This window comes from Rana temporaria, chromosome 3, assembly GCF_905171775.1.
Source record: "Rana temporaria chromosome 3, aRanTem1.1, whole genome shotgun sequence".
NCBI classification, from domain to species: domain Eukaryota; kingdom Metazoa; phylum Chordata; class Amphibia; order Anura; family Ranidae; genus Rana; species Rana temporaria.
This window is the reverse complement of record NC_053491.1, coordinates 435,809,904-435,837,508: the sequence shown is the minus strand read 5'-3', so window position 1 is coordinate 435,837,508 and position 27,605 is coordinate 435,809,904. Positions and strand designations below refer to the sequence as shown.

General features: G+C 46.5%; 1 protein-coding gene across 1 annotated transcript; it reads left to right on the top strand.

Moving 5' to 3' along the window:
* Positions 1-901: 901 nt before the first annotated feature.
* On the top strand, positions 902-26,820 carry PIN1 (peptidylprolyl cis/trans isomerase, NIMA-interacting 1). Its single transcript, XM_040346386.1, has 4 exons — positions 902-1,075; positions 7,864-8,064; positions 20,806-20,916; positions 22,451-26,820. Exons 1-4 carry the CDS (start codon positions 958-960, stop codon positions 22,558-22,560), a joined length of 540 nt encoding a protein of 179 aa, XP_040202320.1. The 5' UTR covers positions 902-957; the 3' UTR covers positions 22,561-26,820.
* The last annotated feature ends 785 nt before the right edge of the window (positions 26,821-27,605 follow it).

The window sequence follows — 27,605 nt, the reverse complement described above, 5'->3', positions numbered from 1 at the left end:
CCCAGAACATGAGGACCAGTGGAAACAGCGCAGCGTGACTTGCGCATGCGCAGTAGGGAACCGGGCAGTAGGGTTGCCACCTCATCCCTTTAAAACAGAACACATATGAATTACACAGGTTCTGTGGCTGATTTAATGCAGGTAAGGCACCAAATTAGTCTAATTACCACCTTAATTAGCCACAGAACCTGTGTAATTCATATGTGTTCTGTTTTAAAGGGATGTGGTGCCAACCCTACCGGGCAGTGAAGCTGCAGCGCTTCACTTCCTGATTCCCTCAACGAGGATGGCGGCGGGGGAAGCCGAAAGCCACGTCGCGGGCGACCTGGACAGGTAAGGGTCCTTTCACACTAGCGGACCGTTCGTCCGCTCATTACAAGTCCGTTAACGGACTTGTAATGAATCCCTATGGGGACGCGTCCGTTAGCGGATGGAGCATCCGCTAGCGTCCGCGTCAGTCGGGATCCGCTTTTCCGAACGGAAGAAACCCTATTTTTCTTCCGTTCGGCGGAGCGGAACTGATGCAGACGGAGAGACGGTCCGTCTGCATCAGGTTCCCCATAGGGGACAGCAGAGCAGAGACAGGGCGCCGACAGCTGAGCGGGGATCCCCGCTGAGCCGACGGACACACACGGAGCAGACCCGGAAACGGTCCACTCCGTGTGAAAGAGCCCTAAGTGTCTATTTTTTAAAAGTCAGCTGCTGCTGACTTTAAAAAAAAAAAAATAATCCAGGTGAACCACCGCTTTAATCGCATGAAAGCTGCACGCATGTGTACAAGGGTACCCAACGCGCACTACACCAAACCACGCCCCTGTCTCGTCTTCTGCCGTCTGATTGGACGCCTCCCTCTCCCGCGCGGTTTCTTCTATCTTCTCCGCCCTGACGCCGGAGGAGGGTCCCTCGTACGTGTGTTTGCGTTATCCGCCGTGCCGTCGCAACGTTCGTCCAGTAGCGATGGGCGAGCCAGCGGCGACGTCACAAGGGGAGGAGCGGAGCCTGACGCAGGACTTGAAGATGGCGGATCAGGAGAAGCTGGCACCCGGGTGGGAGAAGCGGATGAGCCGCAGCTCCGGTAAACAAGGAGCGGGCGGTGGAGAGGGTTGAGAGAGACGCGCATGCGCCGTTGTGTTCAGGGCTGTGGACATTATCGGGCTTCTTGCTGCTGGGATGTGGAGTGTAGCTGAGCGCTGGAGGGGGAGGGGATGGATGAATCCGTATAGCAGTCCTTACCACCTGGGGCAAGAGAGCTGAGGGTAATGGTCGGTATTATGGTGTATAACGGTTGTTATTTGTAGCGTGTGTCAGGGATGGAAGGACTCGGGATACAGGCCTGTGAGGTCAGGACACCATCACTGCATTGGGGGGGGATTCCTAATAAAGAGGCCTTGTGTCACATCCCACAACTGTCACTTGTAGTACAAGTTGAATAGTTTCCTGAGTGGTTGTGTCCTATATGGTATCTCCCCTGCTGGCACCGTGGTTCCTTCCACCGGCCCCTCTGATGCTACAGGACAGGTGGATGGTTGGGCTCAACCACCATGCCTGGCGAGGGGGGACATAAGCAATGGACATTGCAAAAAGGGTGGGATAGAAGTGGCCTCCTGAGCTTATGAATGCTTACAGATTATTATTATTATTATACAGTATTTATATGGCGCCAACAGTGTGCGCAGCACTTTACAAAATGAGGGCAGACAGTACAGTTACTATACAATTCAATCCAGGAGGGATCAGATGACCCTGCTTGTTGGAGCTTGCATCCTATGAGGGAGGGTCAGGTGATACAAAAGGTAATAACTGGGGGATGGGCTGCTGGAGAAAGTAATATCAGTTAACCACTTCAGCCCTAGAAGGATTTACCCCCCTTAACCACTTCCATATCGCACAAATTTCAGCACTTCGCTCCTACATATACAAATAATCATGTTTATTTTTTCGCTAGAAAATTAATCGGAACCCCCCAAACAAAATATATTTTAGCAGAGACCCTATGGAATAAAATGGTGGTGATTGCAACTTCTTAGGTCACACCTAAATCGGTGGACCGCCGCTTTAAATAGATACCTAACAATGTCCCATGCTTGTGGAATGGCGCCAAACTTCAGTACTTAAAAATCTCCATAGGCAGCGCTTCAATTTTTTTTTTTTTTTTTTTTTTTATAGGTTTAGGTACATGTTTAGAGTTAGAGGAGGTCTAGTGCTAGAATTATTGCTCTCGCTCGAATGTTCGTGGTGATACCTCATGTGTGGTTTGAACGTTGTTCACATATGCAAATGCGACCTACGTATGCGTTCGCTTCTGCATGCAGGGATTGGGGCACTTTAATTTTTTTTATTGTTTTAGTTAAAACAATGTTTACTTATACCTTCTTCCCTTTTTTTTAAAGATTTTTTTTTTTCATGATCACTTTAATGCGAACATCCCTTGTAATAGGGATGGTGTGTGACGGGTACTCTTTATGGAGTCTATAAGACCCCACGTCTCCTTCAGGCTGTAAAGTAAATGAACGATCCCAAGCTTTCCGGCTGAGTCCCTGGCATTGTTTATTTCTGCTGATCCGGACATGACATCATAACTAGAGGTCGACCGATATGGGTTTTTCTCTGGCCGATGCCGATATTTAGAAATCGGGGCGGCTGATGGCCGATATTTTAGGCCGATTTTTTTATTTTTTTGATGGCACTAATTGGCACTGGAAGATGGCACTAGCAGAAGGCACTGATTGGCAGGTTGCACTGGATGGTACTAGCAGATGGCACCGACTGGCAGGTGGTACTTATTGGCACTGGCAGGTGGCACTAATTGACACTGGCAGGTGGCACTGATTGGCACATGGCATTGGCAGGTGGCACTAACAGGTGACACTGGTAAGTGGCACTGACTGGCAGGTGGCACTAATTGGCACTGGATGGCAATAGTTGGCACTGACAGATGGCACTGGTTGGCATTGGCAGGTGGCACTGATGGCTTAAGTTGGCACTGGTATTGGCACTGGCAGGTGGCATTTGGCACTGGATGGAAGGTGGCACTGGATGGTGGCACTGGATGGAAGGTGGCACTAATTGGCACTGGATGGCAAGTGGCACTAATTGGCACTGGTAGGTGGTACTGGTGCAAAAAGTGTCACCCCCCCCCCCCTCAGTACAGACCCCCTCTCCCTCCAGTATAGACACCCGCCCCCCCTCCTCAGTACAGACTGCCCCCCGTAGTACAGACACCAGAGAGCGGTGTGTGTCCCACGAGCGCGGGCCCCTCTCCTCTGTGGGTGTAAACAGAGAGGAGGGCCGCCACGCTGGGTGTACCAAGATAGCCGCGGCTCCGGAGCTAGGCCGAAGTTGCCGCCGCGGTCACAGCATCAGGAAAGGCCGCGGCTTCGGCCTAGCTCCGGATCCGTGGCACCGCTAGCGGCCATGTTAAATGTCGGCCTAATTTGGATAAAAATCGGCCGATGCCGATTTCTCAAACGGCCAAATATCGGCCGATATATCGGTCGACCTCTAATCATAACGTCGCGCCCGCCCCTTCGAGAGTCAGAGATTGCCGGGGACCATCTGTCCCTCAGATTTCTCTGACTTTCTTCGGGCAACTGCGGATTCCACCCCCGGGCGAGCTGGGAGAAACATCGAAGGACGGCGGTCTCCTCCTCCTCACTGCCTGTAAGAACAGCCGCTATTATTCTTATAGTGAAGGGAATCGCCGGCTGTATCCAAATGATGCCTGTAGCTGCAGTCATTCCGATCTCACCACTGAAAGCCCAGGACGTCATATGACGGCATGGAAGTGGTTAATGACAGATAGGGGTGCAACGGATCACAGTTGATCCGTGATCCGAACGGGTCGCCCCCTTCGGATCGGATCACACTGTGATCCGCGGATTGCCACGGCTCCGGAGCTAGGCCGAAGCCGCAGCCTTTCCTAATGTTATGACCGCGGCTTTGGCCTACCTCCAGAGCCGCGACCATAACGCTAGGAAAGGCCGCGGCTTCGGCCTTGCTCCGGAGCCGCCGCCGTAAAATTAGGAAAGGCCGCGGCTTCGGCCTAGCTCCGGAGCCGCAGCCATCTTGGTACACCCGGCGGCGGCCCTCCTCTGTTTACACCCACAGAGGAGGAGCCCGCACTCGGACACACCGCTCGGGGAGTGCCTGTCGGTACTGTACTGAGGGGGGGGGGGGTCACTGTACTGAGGATGGGGTCACTGTACTGAGAGGAGGGGAGGTGTCTGCACTGAGGGGGTACTATAGTTGGTGGGGGGGGGGGGGGGACATGTTGATATTACAGTGGGGGAGATTTTTTTTTTTGCCGATCCGAAAAATGATCCGATCCCTGACTCCTGATCCGAGGAACGATCCGAACCGTGAGTTTTTTGATCCGTTGCACCCCTAATGACAGAGCACTTTTTATAATTTGGCACTGTCGCTTTTACTGGTAATTCAGTGGTCATGCGATGCTGTACCCAAACAAAATTTGCATCTTTTAGTGGTATTTGATCACCTCTGCCATTTTTTTTTTTTTTTTGCGATATAAACAAAAAAAAAAAAAAAAAAATCTACCTTGTTGTAAAAAAAAAATTCAATAAACTAAATTTTTGTCATACATTTAGGCCAAAATGTTTTCCGCCACATGTCTTGGGTAAAAAAAAAAAAAAAAAAATCAGTAAGCATATATTGGTTTGCGCATAAGTTATAGCATCTACAAACTAGGGTACATTTTCTGGAATTTACGCAGCTTTTAGTTTGACTGCTTATCTCATTTCTTAAAGTGTTAAATGGCAGGGCAGTACAACCCCCCCCCCCCCCCCCAAATTACCTCTTTTTGGAAAATAGACACACCCCAAGCAATGTTGAGCCCATTGAATATTTTATTTGTTTCACAAGTGATTAATACAAAGTTGTCACTAAATGATATATTGCTCAAACATGCCATGGGCATATGTGCAATTACATCCCATAATACATTCTGTTACTTCTCCTGAGTACGGGGATACCACATGTGTGGGACTTTTTGGGAGCCTAGCCGCGTACGGGACCCCAAAAACCAATCACCTTCAGGCTTTCTGATTTCACTTCTTACTACCTATTTGCTGAGAGGAATGTTGAGTCCATGGAATATTTTATATTTTGCCACAAGTTTCAAGAAAATTAAAATTTTCATTCATTTTGCGTTTTATTTTAATTTTACGCTGTCCCTTTCATTTATTTTTATTTTTTTTAACTGGGGGTGGTGAAATGGCCTACAGCGCTGGAGTTGCTGATTTACGTATTATGAGAGCAAACCCTGTTGCTGTCAAAATAAATCCGTGCTGCAGCTGAATGGCTTACCTGCAAAGCCAATAAAGGTTGACAATAAAACACAGTAACAAACATTACAGTCAAGCATAAAATACAGTAAAACAGAGCAGAACAATAAAACAACAACTATTTTTGGCTTTTTTCTGCTTTTTTTTTTTTTTTTTTTTTTTTTACACTTGTAACTATTAGGCTTCATTTCCATGGACGTTTTTACAGCCACTATTTTTAGCCTTTTTTACAGCTTGAAAAAGCCTGTCCATGTTGAAGAAAATATATATATATATATATATATATATATATATATATATATATATATATATATATATATATATATATATATATATATATATATATATATATATATATATATAAATATTTTTTTTTTAGTTGAGCTGCAGCGGTAGCGTTTTTGAGCTTTTTTTTTTAACGTCTGGCGTTTTTACAGCTCTAAAGCTGGAGCTTCAGAACGCACTGGTCCTGTTTTTTTTTTTTTTTTGCAGCTTAAGAATGGCTCAGCCATCTACAGCTCAAAAACCTCATGGTGGGCATGAGGCCATAGTTAGACTAACATGGAGAGCTGTTTTTAAGCTGCAAAAAACGCTCAGAAAAGTGGCTGTAAAAACGTCCATGGAAATGAAGCCTAAACGTTCCAGCTTAGGGTCTCTCAAAATGTGATGGCCATCTAACATCTTTTGAGACCATGTGTAAGTGTGCCCTAGGACTGTGCCGTACTATTCTAATACTCAACTTGTGTGTGGTAGCGAAGGAAACACTGATGCAGAGACCAAGAAGGACAATTAAAGAGGGTGTCACGTCTACATAACACAACATCATCTTTGGGGTGTTCTTTGAGTAGAGGTACCATGGAGGACATCCAGAAAATGCCTCTCGTGGAAACAGATATGCTGTGATGATCTCTTCCTGGAATTTTAGGAAGGATCCAGTTTGTCCTGACGTTTTGCATAGCACATCAGCAGAGCCAATTGAAATAAGTATACAGACAATTTTTTTTTTATACCAGCGTCTGGCCTTATGGGCAATAAGTACGGCGCCATCATCTGGTCATTGAAGTCCACCCCTCTCATATTAAGGTTGTATTCGTGGACACAGAGGGGATTCTCAACCCGTTATTTGGACTGTCGTATCTGCGTGAAGGGAGGACAGAGCGAAAACATCCCATGTGTCCCTCCACATTTATTACAATTCAAGCAGGCACTCTCTCACCGTCTGAGTTGGGAATCTACAAGCCGTTGGGAAGCCCCGGCGATTAGATTGCACGTTGTCACATGCACCAATTCCAGAATCAAGAAGGTGACTAAAAAGAGGCACGCTTGTGTAATAATTGTCCACATACAAGTGGCGCCCCTTTCTGAATAAGGGTGATGCAAAGTAGGGGTCGGCCGATATTTTGCTTTTTAAAGATATCGGCATCGGCGGATTGTGTCAAAACGGGCCGATTGTGAGGTATCAGAAGCGTTGGCGTTCTGGGTGGAAAATATCCCCCCCGGCCACCCACTGTCTATTCTAAACGGCTATCACTGTATCACGGCCGCTGTTTGCTGATTTTTATTTTTTATTTTTATTTTTTTCCCCCCCAGTGGAGGAAGTCTGCAGCTGCGGCCGCTGATTGGCACACAAGTTGAGTATTATGCCGCTTACACACCATCACTTTATGTGATGAAAAAAAATGACGTTTTTAAAAACGTCACTTTAATTGACCGTGTGTGGGGGGAAAACGTTGTTTTATGTCTTCTAAAAAACGACCTAAAAAAATTGAAGCATGCTTCAATTTTATGTGTCGTTTTTCAAAACGTCAACTTTTACTTCACAGAAATTGACCGTGTGTAGCAAAAACGTCGTTTAAAACGACGTTTTTTCACCCGCGCATGCCCAGAAGCTACTTATGAAGCAAGCTTCAATGGAAAAACGTGGTGAACGTAACCTCGCTTTGCTAGAACATTGTGAGAAAAACGATGGTGTATGCAACTTCGTCTTTGAAAATTGAAAACGTCATTTTTTACTTCACAGAAAATGTCGTTTTTTTTCATCACATAAAGTGATGGTGTGTACGCGGCATTAGAATAGAGTACGGCACAGTCCTAGGGCACACTTACACATGGTCTCAAAAGATGTTAGATGGCCATCACATTTTGAGAGACCCTAAGCTGGAACGTTTAGGCTTCATTTCCATGGACGTTTTTACAGCCACTTTTCTGAGCGTTTTTTGCAAACCGAGTCAGGATTTTTTTAAATGCAGTGCTCGTATTGCGACATGCTCGTTAACCGCGTTGCTCGCAATCGGAGGTTCCACTGTAATCCTCTTGCAGCATGGTTTTTATGATTTTTCAAGGACTTTAACTAGGGCTTATTTTCCAGGAAATACGGTATGTATATCATTATCTGTACAAGAGTCTGGAGATGGGTTTCCTGGCATGTCGATTGATTCAACTTGCTTGTTGCACTTGATACGTTGCACAACAGACCCCCGAGGCAGTGTTCTGTATTTTATAGTAGAGACTGAGAAGTGGAAAATATGTTTGTACTAATTTCATAAACTCTCTTCCCTTACAGGACGTGTTTACTATTTCAACCACATGACTAATGCCAGCCAGTGGGAGCGACCTTCTGCAGGAGGGAAGAATGGGCAAGGTGAACCAACCAAAGTGCGATGTTCTCACTTGTTGGTAAAGCATAACCAGTCCAGACGTCCTTCATCATGGCGGCAAGAGCGAGTCACACGCACCAAAGATGAGGCCTTAGAACTTATTAATGGTAGGTAAGCACTTAAAGGATATTCATCACAGCTCTTTATCTTCCACCTTTACAGAGAAAAGAGAAAAGCCTTACTTGGGCTGGTCATACAAAGTTCAAATCTTGGCAGGTTTCTGCTGAACTGACCGAGATTCGAACCATTAATGGGGAGGCTGATCAATCAACTTGGGTACAACCAGCCTGCTGGATCCCCTTTAGCTATAGCAGCCGCTAGCGATAATATGTCTTTTCCCGGCGGGGACGGCTTCCCCTTCCAGGAGAAGACAATTGCTGATTCCCCTGTCAACATTGTCTGTTGACTAATGCCAGCCCCCCTACCGCCAGTAGCAGGAAAGGATATTTAAATGTGCGCTGCCCTGGCATTACAAAGGCTAGACACTTCTGATGAAGAGCTAAAGGCTGGGTTCATACCATTGCCAATTGAATGCGGGATCCTCGCAATAGCAGGAGATTTTGAGCAGGTTCACATATCTCCTCAGCAGGCCCGGTGCGTTTTGCAGAAAAAAGCTGTGCGTCTTTTGGTCCGTTTTTAGGTCCGAATTCAGCCCAAAATTCAGGCTGAAATCGGACCTAAAACCGCGAGCCGCATGCGGACCATATGTGAACCGAGCCTTTCAATACAAAGCTTCTTTCTGAATGGGTGGGTTGGCCTTCATTTGAACCCCTTACTGCAGTCTCCGTGTTGTAATGAGAACATTTGCTGCTGTAGGTGTTTTCACAAAAGCAAAATTATCTGGTAATGTAAAGTTCAGGGGCTTGTCAATACTGTCGGGCAGCCAGCTTATGCAGTGGAGAGGACCTGTCCATTTCTGAAGTGCATTTGGCTGAGCATAGGGTCACATTCATGCGATATGGCATGTCAAATTGCGTGCCAAATCGGCAGCTGTTGCTGGCAATTGCCCCATCAGAATCGGTGCGGCGCTGCACTGGTTCTCAAAAGTAGTTCCTGTACTACTTTTGGCGACTTTTGGTGCGATTTCAATAGACATCTGCACAGGAACCCGCACAGATGTCTCTGAAATTGCCTCCGAAGTCAGACTAACATGCGGGTATGAAATCGTGCAAGTTCAGCTGAATTCGCACAATTTCAATCCTGCTGTCAGTGTGAACCTGGGCTTCGAGTCGGCTGTAAACAACTTATTTTAATTTGAATGCTGGTCAGAAACAAGTGTTTGGTGGCAAACCACTCCTCACTGTACTGCGACCTGCTGTAACCCAGCCCTCCTCGCCGATGGTCAGGTGAAGTGTATCTGCTCAGCCATTCTGCATCCTGCCAGCTCAGCTCACTAAATTATTGAGAAGGACGTGTGGATTCTGGTTGCTCTATGCCTGAGAAATGTGACTCTTCTACTGAGGAGCAAATTTCTACTGCAAATTTTCAGCAAAAAAAAAGTATTACATACATTGCAATGATTCTGTCAATTATATTTTAGAGATTCGTGTCTTTCTCTGTTGTGTGTAAAAAAAAAAAAAAAATGCTTGCATTACCATCAACAAACCCGGTGTGAATGAGCCCTTGGCACCCGTTCACACTGAATGCGGCTTTGAAATTGTGCGACTTTACTTGAAATGGCAGGGTTTCAAAACCACAGGTGAGTGCGACTTTGGTTGCGACTTAATGCACAGATGTCAATGCAACTCGCACCTGAAATGGCAAAACATGCAGGATCTTTTTTTTTCAAATCTGCGTGGCACCTCAAAGTCGGCGTCGCACCAATTTGAACAGTTCTATTGACGACAATAGGGTGCGACTTGTCATGGGATTTGAACCAGCTGAACTCGCACCAGGGGTGTTTTCTGGCTGCAAAAAAAACACAACTAGTGGGTTTGAGGGGGAGTTTTTCAGCTGTGTAAATGCTGTAAAAAATCTTAAACACTGAAAAACTTGGCTATTTGGCATTCATCAGCTTTTTGACCCATAAGAGTTTGTGAGAGTATAGTTTTTCTGAAAAATTATGCAAAATGCTGCAAAACACATTCTACAGCTAATGCTACTGTGTGCATGAGGCCTTGTAGGTGTTAGTCAGTTATTTTTTTTTTAATTATTTTTTTCTTAGAGGATGTAAACCCTTGAGTTTTTTTTTTTTTTCTTCACCTTATGTATACTACGCAGCGACCCCCCCCCCCCCCCCCCCGTTTTACTTACTTGAGCCCTGGAACTTCACCCGGTGGAGATGCGCTCTTCCTCTGCCTGGGGTTCTTGCCTCTTGATTGGATAGATTCTCCTAGGGGGGTTATCTGATGTGGGGAGGAGCCACCAGGGGACCTCAGAAGTCGAGGATCGGGGCCACTCTGTGCAAAACGAGCTGCACAGTGGGGCTAAGTATGATATGTTTGGTTTAAAAAAAAAACACAAAAACAAAGTTTTACAACCACTTTCATTTATTCTATGCATTAAGATAAAAAGCATTTTAGGTGCCTCTCTCCAGCAATATCCATGAGTGTCTCAGATGTCCAAGATTCTTCTTTCTGATTGGCTCCCCCTGCTGTCAATCAAAGCTAGCTAATCTGGAGAGAGGGGGCCAGGGCACCTAGTCTAAATGGACACAGGGAGCTGTGACTTGCCTCAAGTGCCTCCATAGCAAGCTGCTTGCTGTGGGGACAGATGGGAGGGCCCAGGAGCAGCGAAAAGGGACCAGAAAAGAGGAGGATCTGGGCTGCTCTGTGCAAACCCAACTGCAACAGGGCAGTTAAGTATGACATGATTACTTTTAGGGGGGGGGGGAGACAAGACTTTACAATCCCCTTTTTTTTTATAGGTGGCTCTCCCCCCCCCCATTGAACCCAGTGGGCTGAATGGTGAAAAAAACTGAGGCGCACTGGTGAAGCTCGCTGTACTAACTGTCCGATTCCTGATAGACTATTGTGTTCTGACAGGGGAGCCTGCCCCACCACCAGACCACACCAGTCTGCACTGATTGGATGCTGATTGGTTGCTTTGTTTTCCATCATGCACGTTCAACAAAAGCCAGAGAGGCAGCTGTACACACGAGTCCAATGTCGGCTGGTTTCTGGTGAACAGGCCAATATTGTGTCCATGTGTACCAGGCTTTGGAGTCTGGCTTTTGTAGGTACCAGTCTATGGAAATGCAAAACCCACTTTGAAGCCGGTCAGGGGGAGGTCGGCTGCGGGTCCGATGCACCTGTCAGTTAATGCTGAATGGGTTCAGAAGCGTGTCATACTGATTAAATAAATGCCATCAAAAATGAAACGCTAATTACAGTTTCAGTTCAGTGCTGTTTCTGGGAAAAGCAGTGAGCCAATCGCATGCAGATACAGTATACAGAATGTCTCCAGGTTGCCACATTAAACTGAAATATATAATTTAAATGTTTTTGACCGCTTTAGAAAAATCACAGCGGCTGAAAATTGAAATGAAAAGGGAATTAATATAACCTTCAACTGTTTAGCTAATATCAATGATGTGTGTGAAAGTGGAGTCAACCTTTTTTGGGTATTTCTAAATGCGAATATTTTATCCTATTTTCTATACGCCGTGGAGCTGACTGGAGTCCTATAACTCCATTATATTCAACAAAAAGAAATAAAAATGGAAAATAAATCTACTTGCTCAAGATAAGCGTTAGCACAGTATGATCATTTTTTACTTTGGGCTGCTGCATAAATAAAATGATTTTATTACTCTATATATAAAAAGCTTTCATTTAGGCTCATGTTATAAATGGTGATCACTTCTTTTTTTTATTTTTTTTTCATCGTGATGGCATTTTTTGCTGATGTAAACCAGGATTGCTCAACGTTTTGAGGAATGAGAGTGATTTAAAGGCGTTGTAAAGTCTCATGTTTTTTTATTTTTTTTTCACCTTGATGCATTTTATGCATTTAGATGGAAAACCTCCTGTGCTGCAGCAGCCCCCCTTTCTTACCTGACCCTGATCATTGCAGCGATGCGCACGAGCCCAGCAGCTCCCGCTGCTGTCTCAGGTCCTCACTGAATAGATTGCTAGCAGCAAGAGCCATTGGCTCCTGCTGCTGTCAATCAAATCCAGTGACTCAGGATAGGGGCCGAGTCCTGCAGTATGTGTCGATGGACGCAGCAGGACTTGGGAGTGCACCCGCACGGGTGACCCAATGAAATGCGGGTCTCCGTGGGGGCACCCGATGATGAGCCAGAAGTGCCACTGGGGGACCCCAGAAAAGGAGGATTGGGGTAGCTCTGTGCAAAACCCTGGCACAGAGGAGGTAAGTATGACATGTTTGTTGTTAAAAAAAAAAAAAAAATAACTCAAACGGTAAATGTAAATGAGCTCTTGCTGTCCGGTGCCCACTATAAGGCTGCATTTACACTGATACTCTGTGGTTTACCTGCACCTTGGGTGCAGCGCAGTGCACCTATGGCTTTCCTGTGGGCTAACTGCGCTTTGCCATAGACTTCTATTTCATCTTGTGGGTGTGGTGCACTTTCTGGAAGAGCACCAAACTTGCAGAATATAATGGAAGCCTATAGCTTAGTGCAGCTAACCCACAGGAAAGCCATAGGTGCAGTTTAATAACCCTTTTATAAATACTAATATGCTTCTTGCAATTCCAGCTTCTGCTGGCATCGCTCTCCAGGCTGCTAGAAAGGTCCCTAGTGAAGTGCAATTAGTATCGCTCCACCTGGCACAGGAGCCGGTTCTGCAGAGGAAGCATTGGGTTCCTGCTGCTGGCGTGGCGGCTCCATGCCCTTTGCTGCTCTGGGATGGTGTGTCGGCAACCTGTGCTTTCTATCCCACCATCCCAGAGCATAGGCATGCGCTTCTCTGGTTTGAGGTCGTGGGCCACTGGTTGAGCACCCCTAATGTAAAAACCCTAAGAGCTATTTTAAATAGTGTAGTTATCTGACCATTCCAAAACAATGGGAACTACTATAGAGTTAGTCTGCCTTTTGCAGTTATAATGTCCTTCAATCTGCTGGGAAGGTATATTACATAGTTTTGGAGTGTCTGAAATCTATGCCCATTCAGCCAAAATGAATGGGCACATTTGTGAGGTCAGGTAGTGATGTTGGACTGGAAGACTTTTTTCACCCCAAAGGTGCTCAGTAGGTTGAGGTCAGGGCCCTGTGCAGATGGCCCATATACTTTCCCATAACCTTTTTAAACCATAAAATGATTTCAAAATATAAAAGGCACCAACCCTGTGTGAATGCGTGTGCCAGCTGCCCCTTTAAAGAGGAAGTGAACCCAGGGAAAAAAAAGGCATAATGAGCTCATTATGTAATACTCTCCTCCGATCGAAGCCCCCACAGCCGTCCTCTTCCAATGCCCGGGCAGCTGACAACTTGCCCGGGGGTTACTGCTGCATATCAGAGCTGTGGCACTCTGATTTGCCAGAGCTACGATTATTTCACTCCCGTGCGGGAGTCGGCAGTGACGGCCTCAATGAGCAATGGCACACTACTGTGCTGCTTGTCTACGGCGCATGCGCCATGACAGCGTCACCTGTGATTATAGTAAATATCTACTAAACGTGGAGGTTTAGGAGATATTTCAAGCACCTACAGGTAAGCCTTAATCTAGGCTTATCTGTAGGTTAAAGTGGTTGTAAAGGGTTTACAACCACTAAGTGTGAAACACACTAATAAATCAAACAAAGAATTATAAAGTAGGCGCCAATCAACATGTGCTGGGTAATAAAAATTACACCCACTATGATAATCCCTATTGTGCAATACCAGAAACCACAAAAAATCACACACAAAAAAATTCCCACAAAGATGCTGTGAGCAAAACCTTTCGTTAATGCCAGTGTACTATCAGTGATCACTTATGATCACTTGGTGCATACACATTCAAAATAATGTGATCACTTGTGCAATGCCCAAAACAAACGCAAATCAATATATTTTGAACAAAAAAATTCACAAAGATGCTGTTAAAAAAAATTACAAAATATTAATGCCAATGTTCTAGCAGTAATGGTTTGGTGCATATACATATTAAAGATTAAACCTGCTGTAAAAATATGCAGGTTGAAGTCGTTTTTCAACTGTGACCATTTCCAAATCCTTGCACTTTAATTAAATTATTCCATTCCACCGTGCATCTTTATGATTCCAAGAAACCATGTGCTCCACCACCACTAATGCAAATGCTCACTCACCAGAGCCCAAAGGCCCGCTGGACCACAATGCGTGTGTAATGTTTTTATTACAATCGCCCAGCATGGGGTTCCAAGTTTTCTGCTTTCCAGCTCACAGAAGCTCCTTCTCCTCAGCAGGATATACACACTCTTCTCATCCACAGGTGGGCTGCATTGGCAGACACGGGCTGCATTGGCGGACACGGATAAAGTTGTTAATATTTTTATAACTTAATTCTACATAAAACAGAATTAAGTTATTCAAAACATAAAAGTGTAATTTCATGAGATAATTTACGAGGGTGTGTTTAGGGAAGGGATTAGGGGCAAGGCATGGTAGGGGTTAGGCGGGGCAACTGGTGGCGAGTAACCCTTGAGGCCTGGCTAGTAGCTCAGGACTTGAAATTTTGAGGTGTGTGTGTGTGTGTGTATGTGTGTGTGTGTGTATATGTATATGTATATATATATATATATATATATATATATATATATATATATATATATATATATATATATATATATATATATATATTATATATTATATATTATATATTATATATTATATATTATAATTTTATTTTAGTATGTGTTTGTGGGTTCTAAGTAATTTTCTAGTAAAAAAAATACTGATTTTAAACTTGTAAACAATAAATGTCAGAAAAGGGGCCTGGTCTTCAGGTGGTTAAATTGTGTTGCAAGCCTATTCATTTGGATAGGGTGTCTTTTGCAACGTGCCTAAACACTCACACACAGCACGTTTTCTTGGTGTGAATAGGTCCTAAATAATACTTTATTTCTCTTTCGTTCATAGACGGACACAGCATTCTTTGACATTAGGGTTATATCCGCTTTCACTAGGAGAGTTTAGGCAGAAAAAAAGCGCTTAAAGTGTTAACAAACACAAGCCTTAGTGCAGCTCCTCCCAGGGGGCGTGGCCCCCCCGGTATAACCCACACCCTGCTCTAACAGCCTCAGTTTTTTCCTGCCTAACGTCAGGAGAGTCAGGCACTCTGGAGTTCCTGTACTCTGGAGATTTTTTTCTTGCGATTTTCTCGCTTTTTATTATTTTGTACCTGCATTTTTTTGGAATCCTGTGATTCTTCTATCAACAGCCGACTGGGTGACAGGCTGGGTCCTCGGCCCTTGTAGTCCCCCCAGGTTCGGCCTTCGAGCGTGTGCCGGCCCTCAGCTCAGCTTTGGGACGTCCACGACAGGCCCCATTGCTCCAGGGGCGGCCGGGGAACTTCGGTTCTAGGGCACACATATGACCGGTCTCTATGGCCTTGTCACAGTGTGTCTGGCCGACAGCCATGCCGTTTAGCGGACGTTGGATCTGTCTGGGATACCTCCAGCCGGTGGTCGCAGGACGGGTAAGTAGTGGCCTCTTGCTCAGGTAAGTGGTCTGGCTGGAATTTTCCCCTGGGGAGGTCGACTGAGGGTTTGCCCTGCTTTCCTCTCTCCCTTTTTTCCTCTCCCTCCCTCCCCAGTTTCTGGGTGACGGCCGTGAGGTGGGGGCCCCGCTTGGGGGGCTCAGTCTGACCTGGGGGCTGCTACTGCTGTGGGTGCTGTGTTTTTCTGGGCTGCCATATGTGCGGAGGGGGTCCTGTGGGCCTGTGTACTGCGTGTGTCACTGGGGCTTTGCTGTGTGTTTTTTGAAAAAAACGCCGTTTTCGGGCGCCATTTTGCCGCTGACGGCGGTGTTTTATGGCGCAGTTGTAATTGCGGCGGCCATTTTCTCGGAGCCCGCAGACATATCGGCGGCCATCTTGATACAGCTCTTGTGCCTAGGATGACGGCGCGTACGGCTCTGCACATTTTCCTTTTGGATGGCGCGGCACAGGCAGCGTTTTTGGCTCTCGGCAGCGGCGGTCTGGTCGGACGGTGAGTCCTCCGGGGGGGGGGGGGGGGGTTTCCCTGTTCTCTGTGGCGGCTGGGGGGATGTCCTGTGGAGCCTGCCAGTACTAGGGGATGTTAACCCTTAGTGTCCCTGTTCCTGCGGCCTCCAGGGATGCTGTGCTGGCAGTCCCTGAGGCGTTTTGGGTCAGGATGGGAGTGTTGGAGGGATGTGGGAATTGCACTTGTTCCCCCCTCTGCCTCTCTCTGGGTATTTTTTCTGACAGGGAATCAGGCCTCACTGAGGCGTCTGGTTTTGTTTTTTTGTCAGTAGCTGCTGGCTGAAGTCCACACGGACTGTGAGGATGGCCCTGTTTCAGGGTCAGCACTTGATGGTGCTGTTGTTGGGGCTCTTAACACTGCGGTGCGGGTTACCATGGTTAGCTATGGTGGTTTCGGAGGTGGCATCAGTGGTGTCAGTCCCTTTTTGGGTTCCGTGCCACCCCGCACCGCAATATGTGTTTTTTCCTTGTGTTCCATGTCTGGAATATGTTGTGCAAGGATTGGGATCAGTCGCAGGGTACAAAATGCTTTGCGGTCTGTCCCCTCTTTTTTGGGGAGGATTCCTGTATCAGGGTGTCTCTCTCTCTCCCCCCCCCCCGCCCCCTGTGTTCAGCTGGGTAGCTTTTTTTTAAAACAAGGCTGCCACATTACCTGGGGAAGGGGCTCCCGCTTTTGGGGACCCCGCTGATAGGGGTGCTGTGAATGTGGTCGCTCCATATTCACAGCGGGGGGGGGGGGGGGGGGCGGTGGTGAGTCCGGTTTTGGCCGGGACTCTGGTGTCGCAGACGTTTCCCGGATGGGGAGCTGGAGGCGCAGAATGCTTCTATGGCCTGCGTGGTCCTGACCGACCAGTTTGTACTAGGTCAGATATTTGTCTGTGTGTCGACCCCGGATATGCTCCCCTTGCTCTCCAGGGCATCCGCCTGCGCCATGTTTTCTGCCCTGCCTTGTATGGCTGGGGGTTGGTCTGCGGACGGTCTTTTCAGTAGTCCCTGGTGGTATTGCCCTGTGGGGGTGTACGCAGGGGTGTCTCTGATTGTCATCATAAAGGATGCCATCATAAAGGATGCCACGGGCGGTGTGAGCACTCTGCTCCCGCAATCTAAAAAAGGGTAGGTGCCTCACTGTAGGCGAGGGCCCTCATTTACTGTTCCCCATGCGTTTTTTTGGTTTTCGCCCGCCAAGTGCGGCAGGAAAACATTTTCAAGGGGCTAGGACGTCCACTGAGGACACAGGCGCCCCGGGTGCCGCAAGCCCAGCAAGCCTGCTCCCGCTTGGAGGTTTGCCTCCGCTCGCATCTCGGGTGGGGGGCTGGCTCCGCGAATTCGCGGCTCGGTGGAGGTCTCTCCTCTCTGACCGTTGGGTTGCGAGGTAGTTCCCTCTGGGTGCGAGACAGGATTTCTCTCTTGTCTACCAAACAGGTTTTTTCCCCTCCATCCTCTGGCTCGCCGGGTGGCTCTGTCAGGGGCTGTCCAGGATCTTCTGGTCAGGGCAGTGATTGTGCCAGTTCCCTCGTGGAACAGGCTCCGGGGTTTTTCTCCAATCTGTTTTGTGGTCCCCAAAGGAGGACGGGGCCCGTCCAATCCTGGGCCTCAGGCCCTTGTTTGTTTTTTTATAAAAGTGCAAACTATCAGGATGAGGTTTTTCTGGCGTCCTTGGATGCCGTGAACACGTACCTGCATGTTCCCATATGCTCAAAGCACCAGAGTTTCTGGACTTTGCGGTCAGGGAGGACCATTTTTCATTGTGGCCCTCCCGCTCGGCTTGGTGTCGACACCACAGGTTTTCACCGAGGTGCTCGTTCCGATACTGGCCCGGCTGTGGCAGAGGGGGTTTGTTATTGTGGGTTGTCTGTACAACATTCTCCTACGAGCTTCCTCGAGCTCTGAATTAGTGGAGCCATGTCTGTCACGTGTCAGACTCTCCAAGAGTTTGGCTGACTTCTGTTTTGTCCAGAAGTCAGTGTTGGTCCCGTCTCAGGGACTGGAATTCCTGGGACTAGTCCTGGATTCCGCCGGGGCGAAAAAAAAATTCTCCTAACGAAAAGAATTCAGACTCTGCAATCTGCTGGGCAGCAGTTGTCGACCTAGTAGTGGTCATCTCTGCGATTCTGCATGAGGGTGCTGGGTCTGACGGTGGCCTCTGTCGAGGCGGTTCCGTATGCCAAATTCCACGCCAGGGTGCTACAGAGGGTACTGCTGTCTCGTGGGGACAAGCTTCCGTCATCCCTGGATTACCAGGTTCAGTTGAGTCACCTGGTCCCTGGTGTGGTGGCTGACTTTTCCGGTGCTTCGGGCTGGAAAGGCATTTCTGCCATGTCACTGGACGGTGGTCGCGACGGATGCCAGCCTCTCCGGTTGGGGAGGGTTTTTTTGGGGCACCCAGTCCACCTACCAATCGGTGTTCTGGATCAGGCTTGCCTTGCCTGGTGGTCCCTGGATCTACAGGGCTGACCATTCAGGACCCTGTCCGACAACGCTGTGGCGTACGTCGACCATCTGGGAAGCACACGGAGTTCTGTTGCAGCGACGAGGGTCGCGCACATCCTTCGGTGGGCCGAAAGGTCCGTTCCGGCTCTATCGGCCTTGTACATTCTGGGAGTATGGAATTGGCGGGCCGACTCCTGAGTCGGACTGCGCTAGACCAAGGAGAGTGGTCTCTCCACCCGTAGGGGTTTTCAGTGTCGGTGCCGAAAGTGGGGCACTCCATGCGTGGACCTTCTAGCGTCCCGCCTCAACCGGAAGGTGCCATGTTTTTTTGGCCAGGTCAAGGGACCCATGGGCAGACGCGTCAGGCGCGTTGGTGGCTCCTTGGGGTCACTGTCGCCTACTTTAAACCTTCCCTCCTCGGTAGCTTCTTCCTCGACTGCTGCGCAGAGTGGAAGCCGAGGGAATTCTATCAATCCTGATTGCCCCAGATTGGCCGCGTCGCTCATGGTACGCGGACCTGGTACGTCTGGTGGCAGACACCCCCTAGCGCGTTCCCCTGGGGGTTGATCTTCTGTTACAGGGTCCGATCATCCACCCTGTTTTTTACAGCCACTGGCTTAGCGGCGTGGCTGTTGAGAGCCTGGGGCTGTGGGCCCGAGGCCTATTGGGCTCAGTGGTCTCTACCGTGCTGCCTGCATGGAAGTCTACCTCACGTAGGTTTTACATCATACGTGGAAGGCCTGCATCTCTGTGTGTGAGGAGATGAAGTGGCACCCTCGGACATACGTGGTGTCCAGGATTCTGCTGTTTTTTACAGCAGGGAGTGGATTTTTCTGCTCTGGCTGTTACTTTCAATGAGCCTTGGCGTCGCACTCCTTGGTGCGTACGTCTGGTCTGGGGGTCTGGCATGTGGCCCCTCCACTACCCCCATGGGACTTGAATTTAGTCCTTTTGGTTCTTCTGGATGCTCCCTTTGTGGACATTCGGGAGGTTTTTTGTTGACTGTCACGAGACGGGAGCAGGTTTAGCTCAGCGCTAGAGTACCTGCCCTTCATGCATTTGACTCTGGGTGCTAGCCCAGGAAGGTCTGCGTCGTCACGTGGCCATGGCTCAGCGTGGGCATTTACACTGTGATTTTTTCTGGTAGCAATTACCTCGATCAGACGAGTGTTTGTCTGTTCTGGCGGCCTTGTCTTGCAAGGCTCCCTACTTGGTCATCCATAAGGATGAGGGGGTGCTGCGACCGCAGCCGTCTTTTCTCTCCAGGGTCGTTTCGGCTTTTCACGTTGATGAGGACATTGTTCTTCCATCCTTATGTCCTTGGCCGAAATGCAGGGAGGCGGCCTCTTTACATCCTCTGTATGTGATTCGGGCCCTACGTATGTACTTATCTGCTACGATTCCGTTCCGGAAGTCGGTCTCACTGTTCGTGTCGCTGGCTGGTTCTACCAGGGGGCCTGGTAGTCTCGTCAGCCACCCCTTTTTCGGGGTGGATCCGACGAATTGTGCTTCAGGCCTATGCCCTGAAGGGGCTGGCGCCTCCCTTTTGGGTTACGGCGCATTCGACCAGGGCGATCGGAGCCTTTTTGGTTTTTCTGGCCTCTGTGTTACAGGGGTATATGGCAGCGACCTGGTCGTCGATCCACACTTTCAAGGTCTTGTGTGCGCATCTTCTGATGCCTCCTTTGGCCGCAGATGTTACAGGCGGCGTTTTATGGTGGGAGTTTCTCCGTTGAGCAACTCCCGGTTTTGTTTGGGGTGTAACCTGTTTTGCTGTGTTATTTCCCGCCCCTCGAATTTTTTGACACTGCTTTGGGACGTCCCTAATGTCAAAGAATGCTGTGTCCGTCTATGAACGAAAGAGAAAATAGGATTTTTGTACTCACCGTAAAATCCATTTCTCTGAGTTCATAGACGGACACAGCACCCACCCCTCCTTGGTTTGTACTGCTTGTTACGTACTGAGGCTGTTAGAGCAGGGTGTGGGTTATACCGGGGGGGCCACGCCCCCTGGGAGGAGCTGCACTAAGGTTTGTGTTTGTTAACACTTTAAGCGCTTTTTTTCTGCCTAAACTCTCCTAGTGAAAGCGGATATAACCCTAATGTCAAAGAATGCTGTGTCCGTCTATGAACTCAGAGAAATGGATTTTACGGTGAGTACAAAAATCCTATTTTTATTTTTTCTATAGTGTTACCATCAGTCCATCCCATTAATGGAGGAACTTGCAACCCGCTTTGATCTGATGGACTGATTGCTATATAAAATTAATTGGAATTCTACCCCTCAGTCATTTCCTGGTGTTGAGCTATGTTTGCGTTGTGTTCTTGTAGGTTATATACAGAAAATCAAATCTGGTGATGAGGATTTTGAAGCTCTAGCCTCTCAGTTCAGTGATTGCAGTTCTGCCAAAGCTGGAGGGGATTTGGGATCATTTGCTAGAGGTATGTATTTTATTTCTGCTTTACCTGTTATCTTATAAACTCGCCCTATCATCCATGTGTTTTTTTATTTTCTTTGCCTAAATTAGGCGTGAGGAAGCGACACCATGCCCGGTGATCTTTGACTTCTCCCATGTTGTTCAGGTAGATCACCACCTCTTTAAGGTTGATTAGGTAAGGTAGAGTCAGATGCTCTAATAGACTTTAAAATAGGGTGGGCTCCGGACGTGCAGCATTGCACTCGGAGCCCACCCAGGTGTGTTAGAATAGCGAATATTTGCTATTCGAACACTGAATCACCTCTCCGCCAATCGAAGCGTGGGTGTGAGTAGCGCTTCCTGATTGGAAACTAATCTAAGCTAGAAAAAATTGACTTTTGGCAGCACACAAGTAATAAATATAAAAATCTATAGATATTTATTGTAGAAAATATGTTTATAAAAAAGTATATAGACTTATAATACAGTATTACATCAGCATAGGAACCCAGCAGGTATTCCAATAACGCGCTTCCTGATTGTCCGAAAGGAGAAGCGTTCTGATTGGCTGCTGAGAAGGAGGGAGCGGACGGAAGGTGCCAAACAGGGGAAGGAGATTCCCGCTCATGATGCCTGCAGAGGAGAGCTGGGGAAGCCGCCCGTAGTTGAGGCAAGTGCACCAGCTGCACTTAAACTGTCTCAATCCAGAGCACTGTGGGGGTTATTTACTATAACTGGATGTTGCTGCTCTGCATAGATATCAGCTTCCAGGTTTTATTGCCAAAGCCTAATTGAACAAGCTGAAGTTAGTAGCTGATTGGCTACCATGCACATCTGCACCAGATTCTGAGCACCAGTTTTAGTAAATCTCCCCCCTAAGTGTAATTTCTGTCTGCTGCCTTGTGCTATCTGAGTAATTTTTGACAAGTTTTCTGACACCAAGAGGTAAAAAGGGGAGGGGGAGCTGTGATTGACAGCCTTGGCTCTGTTCCTGTGCGCTGCGTGGAGGAGGGGGGTGGTGTGGGGTACCTACCCCTCCCTTCAATCTGCTTAGCTGAGTGTAACTTCAGCTCCCGGACCCCCTACTTTTTGGAAGCTCTGACAAGCAGTATAAATCTGCACTATGAATGGAACATCTCCTCCATCTTAAGACGGTGTCTGCCTCCTCCGCCCCACCAGCTGTCCTCTGACTCCCGGGAGCCAGCTCAGTGTTGCCCTCCTCACTGGCTGAGCTGCTGCTGACCACCTCCGCAGCAGCTGTGACAGATGTCCTCCATGGATTAGCCAACTGAGAGTCAGTCCGTGCCCCAGCCTTGTGTAGGGTGGCGGTCTTCAACCCCTTGTGTTCCCCGGCCAGACTATTAGAGAAGTCAGGGGCCATTGCCTAGTTCGTCTAGTAGCAGCGCCGGTCCTGCACGATTGTACAACCACTTTAAGGCTACAACTTTGCTTCCAACTTGTGACTTTTCAAGGCGTACATGCATGCTGAAAGGATTGTTTTTGTTTCTTTAATACTGTTTTCTCTAAAATGCCTGTAACTGTTTTTTTGTGTCCTACAGGGGCCATGCAGAAACCATTTGAAGACGCTACCTTTGCTATGCGACCAGGAGAAATGAGCGGCCCAGTGTTCACGGATTCTGGCATCCACATTATCCTCCGCACTGAGTGAATCTTCTATCACGGGGGGGTTCCTTGCCCTTTTTGGCGAAAAAGAACAATGTGTGGGAAGGAGCATTAGGGCAGCTGGGAAGGGATAGATTAGGGTTTAAAATACCTGGGGGTTTCTTGTTCAGCGTTGCAGGTATGAGAGAGTCTATATACTGGTGTAACGTGTAGCATGTTACATCAGCCGTGTATTAATGTTGAGCATTTTACAGCAAGGCATCCGCTTGATGGAATGGGTTATCCTGTAATAAAAGGGGTACATGTACATTCCCCATATGTGAAAGCTGACTAAGGGCTTGTACTCGCAAACGTTCCTCATTGCGACCTCCCCCTCCATTTGAGGGCTTCTGCATTTAGTAAGCCTAGATGCATTGTGGGAAAGCATCCATTGTAAGACTTTTGCTCTCTAAGGTGAGCATGCTTTCCAGCAGTTATTGGCTCATCAGCTGGATTCTTCCAGATCTTCCTGCTTAACATTTTTTTTTTTTTTTTTTTGTGACTCTTGGGGTGGGGGGTTTATCAAGTTGATCATGTGCTTGCCCAGTGTATGCGATAGCTGCAGCTTGTGATTGGTCAATAATTGCAATGTTCTTGCATGCATGTGAGACATTTTGGCAATGAAAAAATATTTCTCAGTTTATAACAAGCACTCAAGTTAGACCTGTTAGGAACTTGTTAATAAACTGGTTCTACTTTAGCAGGGACCACAGGAGACGCCCAGTACCCCCAGTAAAACTCATAGCTTTCAGATGGGGCCATGAGCAGTGAGGAACCTTCTTGAGTATAGACCCTAAAATAGTAGGAATATGTTACCATTTATCCTGTTGTTTATACCTCTTCCAATAGAAATGGCTTGGCTTCTTATCCTGAATGCCAGTTGTGGCTTCTGTTTCTACCATAATGTATTACGTGTCAGTTCCAGGATCTACTTGATTTTGGCTATTAGTGGCTAGTTGCAAGCTTTTGGCATCAAGCTGCATTTTTTACCTGTGCATGTTAATGGGTTCCATAGTAGAGCATTCATTCCATCGGCCCCTGTGCACTTCTAGGAATGATCCTATTTAGCCATCACTGTACAGCTTTGAATTTCCCCACTGAGCGCTTTTTCAGATTCCATTAAGGAGTAGCTGGCACCTCTTCTAATATTTATGAGATACTGCATTGGAATGAATTGATCAATTCCTTTCACACTCGTTACTTCAGCCTGCAAAACAAGATTTTCCAATTTAGGCTTTGATGACAGATGGGCCTCTGTCTTTTATAGGCTTCATTTAAAAAAAAAATACAGATTGTCAACATGTGTTCTGCCATAGTGTGGGCAAAAGTGAAATGTATAAAAACATTGGCAGTTGGATTTTATCAGCCCTAATTAACAGACTTATGCTAAATATTAATCGTATTACTCATAGCCACCAGTAACAAGTGGGGAAAAAACTGCACTAGAAATATCAAGTACCCAATGTGAATTTGGTTTCTACAGTCCCATAAAACAGTGACAACCACATTTATGGAAAGTGATGTAGTCCCATACTCACTTTATATAGTGAAACTTAAAAGGACAAAAACTAACACTAGAGCCTAAAGTCTAATGGAAATGAATCCTGAATTGTGTCCATTTGCCCTTTTAAAAACGAATGACATCTGCACATAAGAACTGGTTAAGGAAGATTAATATGTTTTTAGTCCATGTAAAAGTCCAGAAGAAGAGCCTGGTCCAGGCTTGTATTCATCAGAATAATCCACTTTATTGGATATAAACAAACTGTAGCAAGCATATTGGAAGTGTAAACGTGCTGCTATAAAAGCTGGGATCCTTGTGGTGTGTATCAGCAGCTTGGTGGGATACATCAATAATGCTGTTGTGGGTGGCCAGACCATAGGGGCAAAAAGTATGGACTCCTCCGGGAATAGAAACACTGAGTCTGGTATGCTGTGGTCACCTGAAGCTTTGGGGAACACGCCGAAGGCCGCGTCACGAAGTGCTCTCCGTGTCACAGTACACGGAAGCCAGTGATGTAAAGTGTTCTCTGTCTCCTAGACAATGAGTTTCAAGGCGTGGCCTCTTTTTCGAGTCCTAGAGAAGTCTATCCTTTTTGCCCCTTTGGTATCGCCACCCACAAGGGCATTTTTTGATGTATACTACCAAGCTGCTGATGGGGTGCCAGCTTTTATGTGAGCACGTTTTGTACTTCCAACATTCTTGCTACCAGATACTCCTCGTTTAACGGCTTACCTGTTTAACAACCGCTCAGACTTATGACCAGATCTCCCGACCTGAGTGATGCACTGTACATCATTGTATTGTACAGTACATAATTTTTGTTTTTTTTATATTTTTGTGTTCTGTCCTTGTGTAAAATAAACAACATTATTGAGCTGGAGTTTTTGTGTTTTTAGACCTTCTTCAGAATACAGTACAGTAGTTAGGAATGCTTAAAATATTGATCACTTGTGGCTCCTCGTTTTAACGACCAATTCACTTAACAACCTAGTCGCTGGAACGGAACCTGGTTGTTGGGTGAGGAGAGCCTGTATTCAATAAATTGGATGATAATTATATAAAATTGGTCCAGGCTCTTCTGGACTTTTAGATGTACTAAAAAATATTTCTCTTCTTTAACTATTTTCGCTATGTGTGGATGTCACATTAGTTCCTAGAGTGACTATACCAACAAACAATGGATACCATCCCCCAAATAGTGCAGTCACTGAAAAAAAAGAAGCTTTAACCTTCCAATAAAGGAAATTTGAGTCGGGAGGGACATTGGACACCATTCAGGATCCAGTTATTCCCATAAGACTCTGCGTTCTAGTGTTTTTGTCCTAACAGCAGGACCCTCATCTGAATCCATTTCTATGAAGGGCAAGGGCCATCCATCTCAAACAGAAACCATTGGGGCAGTGTGTGTTGGTGATTACAATTGAGCTGAATATACTCTCCATTGTTGTCTTTTGGTAGAATATTGGTTGTAGATATGTCTGTTTTGCAGAGAATCACATAATTCAGAAACTCCTTTATTACACAATTCTCCACAGACTGGTCAAATATATTGCTGTGTATTTAAATTAATCCCAAAAAATGCAGATTTATTTGATTTTTCCAGTTGGTTTGCGCATGTTGTCATAGGTTTCATTTCCATGCAATCCTAATAAAAAAACTTTTGCCCAAAACGAATAAAGTAAGCACATACTTGCATAGTATATTGTCTACTTCCAGGCTCCTACATGCCTCGTCAGATTGTTGTGTCTCAACCTTTTTTCGATCAAGGTCACTTTTCTGCACAATCTTGAGGCAACCCATGCTAAAATATGAAAAACTAAACTAATATGCAGCGGCATCGACACACGTAGGACACCCAACATTGGAGGTCATTTGTTTTTACAAAGCAAATATATTTTTGTGCAGGTGCTGACTAGTATTCCAGCGTTTCTCTTCTCCCTCGGTTTCTCTGCCACGTTCAGCTGATGTGATCTCATTGCTGATGGAGAGTGGAAAACAAGGACATCCCCATGCTCCCCCATTCGCCTCCTTATCAACCTATGACATCCTTGGTTGTTTGAATGCCGGCAGCTAGACCGCATGGTGGCCAAGGTTATAATGCTGCACATTGAACACCTGTGGCTTAAGCCACCTGCCAGCCTGTCGACAATTTTTGGGCATTTTGCCACAGCACCCCTGAAGAACCAAGAAGGCAGTCCAGGGTGCCATGGCGCCCTGTTTGAGAAATGCTGGTCTGTATAAAACCTTGGCTTCCTTGAATAATACCATTCCTATGCAATTGTTGACTTAGCAATTTGCAAGATATGGGAGAAGGTGCAAAGGCTGCATGCCCTAGTGATGGGCTGATGGACACGAAGACAGGTGGAGCTAAGCTCTTGACAGGGGAATTTAAGAGTTCCTTGGAAATCTGGGGGCCCAGGGTTATATATAGGAAAATTGATGAAACGCATAGATACACCAGGAAGTGACCATTATACAATGCAAGTGTGTGTGTAATATAATTTTTTTTATTATGGCTGGATGTTTGCTTTAAGCAGATTAATTTCATATTAGTTTGTATGTATACTCAGCAGAAGTGAATATTTTCAAGTTGTCATTGTAAAGTTCACAGAAAATGAAGAAGTGAAAACCTTTTGATCTGATGTCTGTTACTGCTTTTGTAGTATACCCCCCCCCCCCTTTTTGAATTGGTATCCTAACTGTAAATGGAGAACACCATGATTACTCCATTAAAACAAGCCTACCACGGCCTCCTAACTTGTATTGCAGAATGTGAGAGGTGTTATTACATCGTATTTGTCAGACCTTAGTCTTGCCCAGCGAGTTGGCCAAAATTAGACGTTTTCTGGATTGGTAAGGGAGAGTTAAAAGGCACGCATTGCCAAAGATTGGGTCATAACTCACACCTCTCTTCTGAGGCAGCCCATCTGGGATCTACATACGTATAAAACTGCGTGCAGGATCCAGTGAAATACTTGATTTGACAAATATTTGATCATTTTTAGAACAATAAGGTCCTTGATAAAGTTTCCCTTCAAATGTATCAGCTTGTTGGGGGACTTCTCAAATGACTGTTGTCTTGTCTTATTCTTATATTATGGTGTCTATCTTCTACATAAAAAAAAAAAAATGGAAATTTAAAATATAACTAAAGGCAAAACGGTTTAGATGGCGTGGAGAGGGGTTAGAACACATCCGGTTTTCAAAACTTTGATTTGTCACCAAAATATCAATAGAAAGGAAATGTTCCTATGGGGACACTAGATTGTGAGACTCTGGTGTCAGCTTTGGAGAGATTTCCTGTTGGTTTCTGTTTGGGCTATGGGACAGGGAGTGGGGGGAAATCTCCCCAGGCAAAAATCAACCTTACAGGGGTGTTATCCCTCAATTCCTCTATCTAACATTGGTGGGACTTTAGCCTTTTTAGATCTACTTTAAACCATGCAGGCAAGTGTTTTAACAATACACAAAAATCTGGTAAAAATGTCTTCCAAATTTTTTATATGCCCTTGCTTTGTTACTGTCCTTGCATCCTGTAACTATCTTAC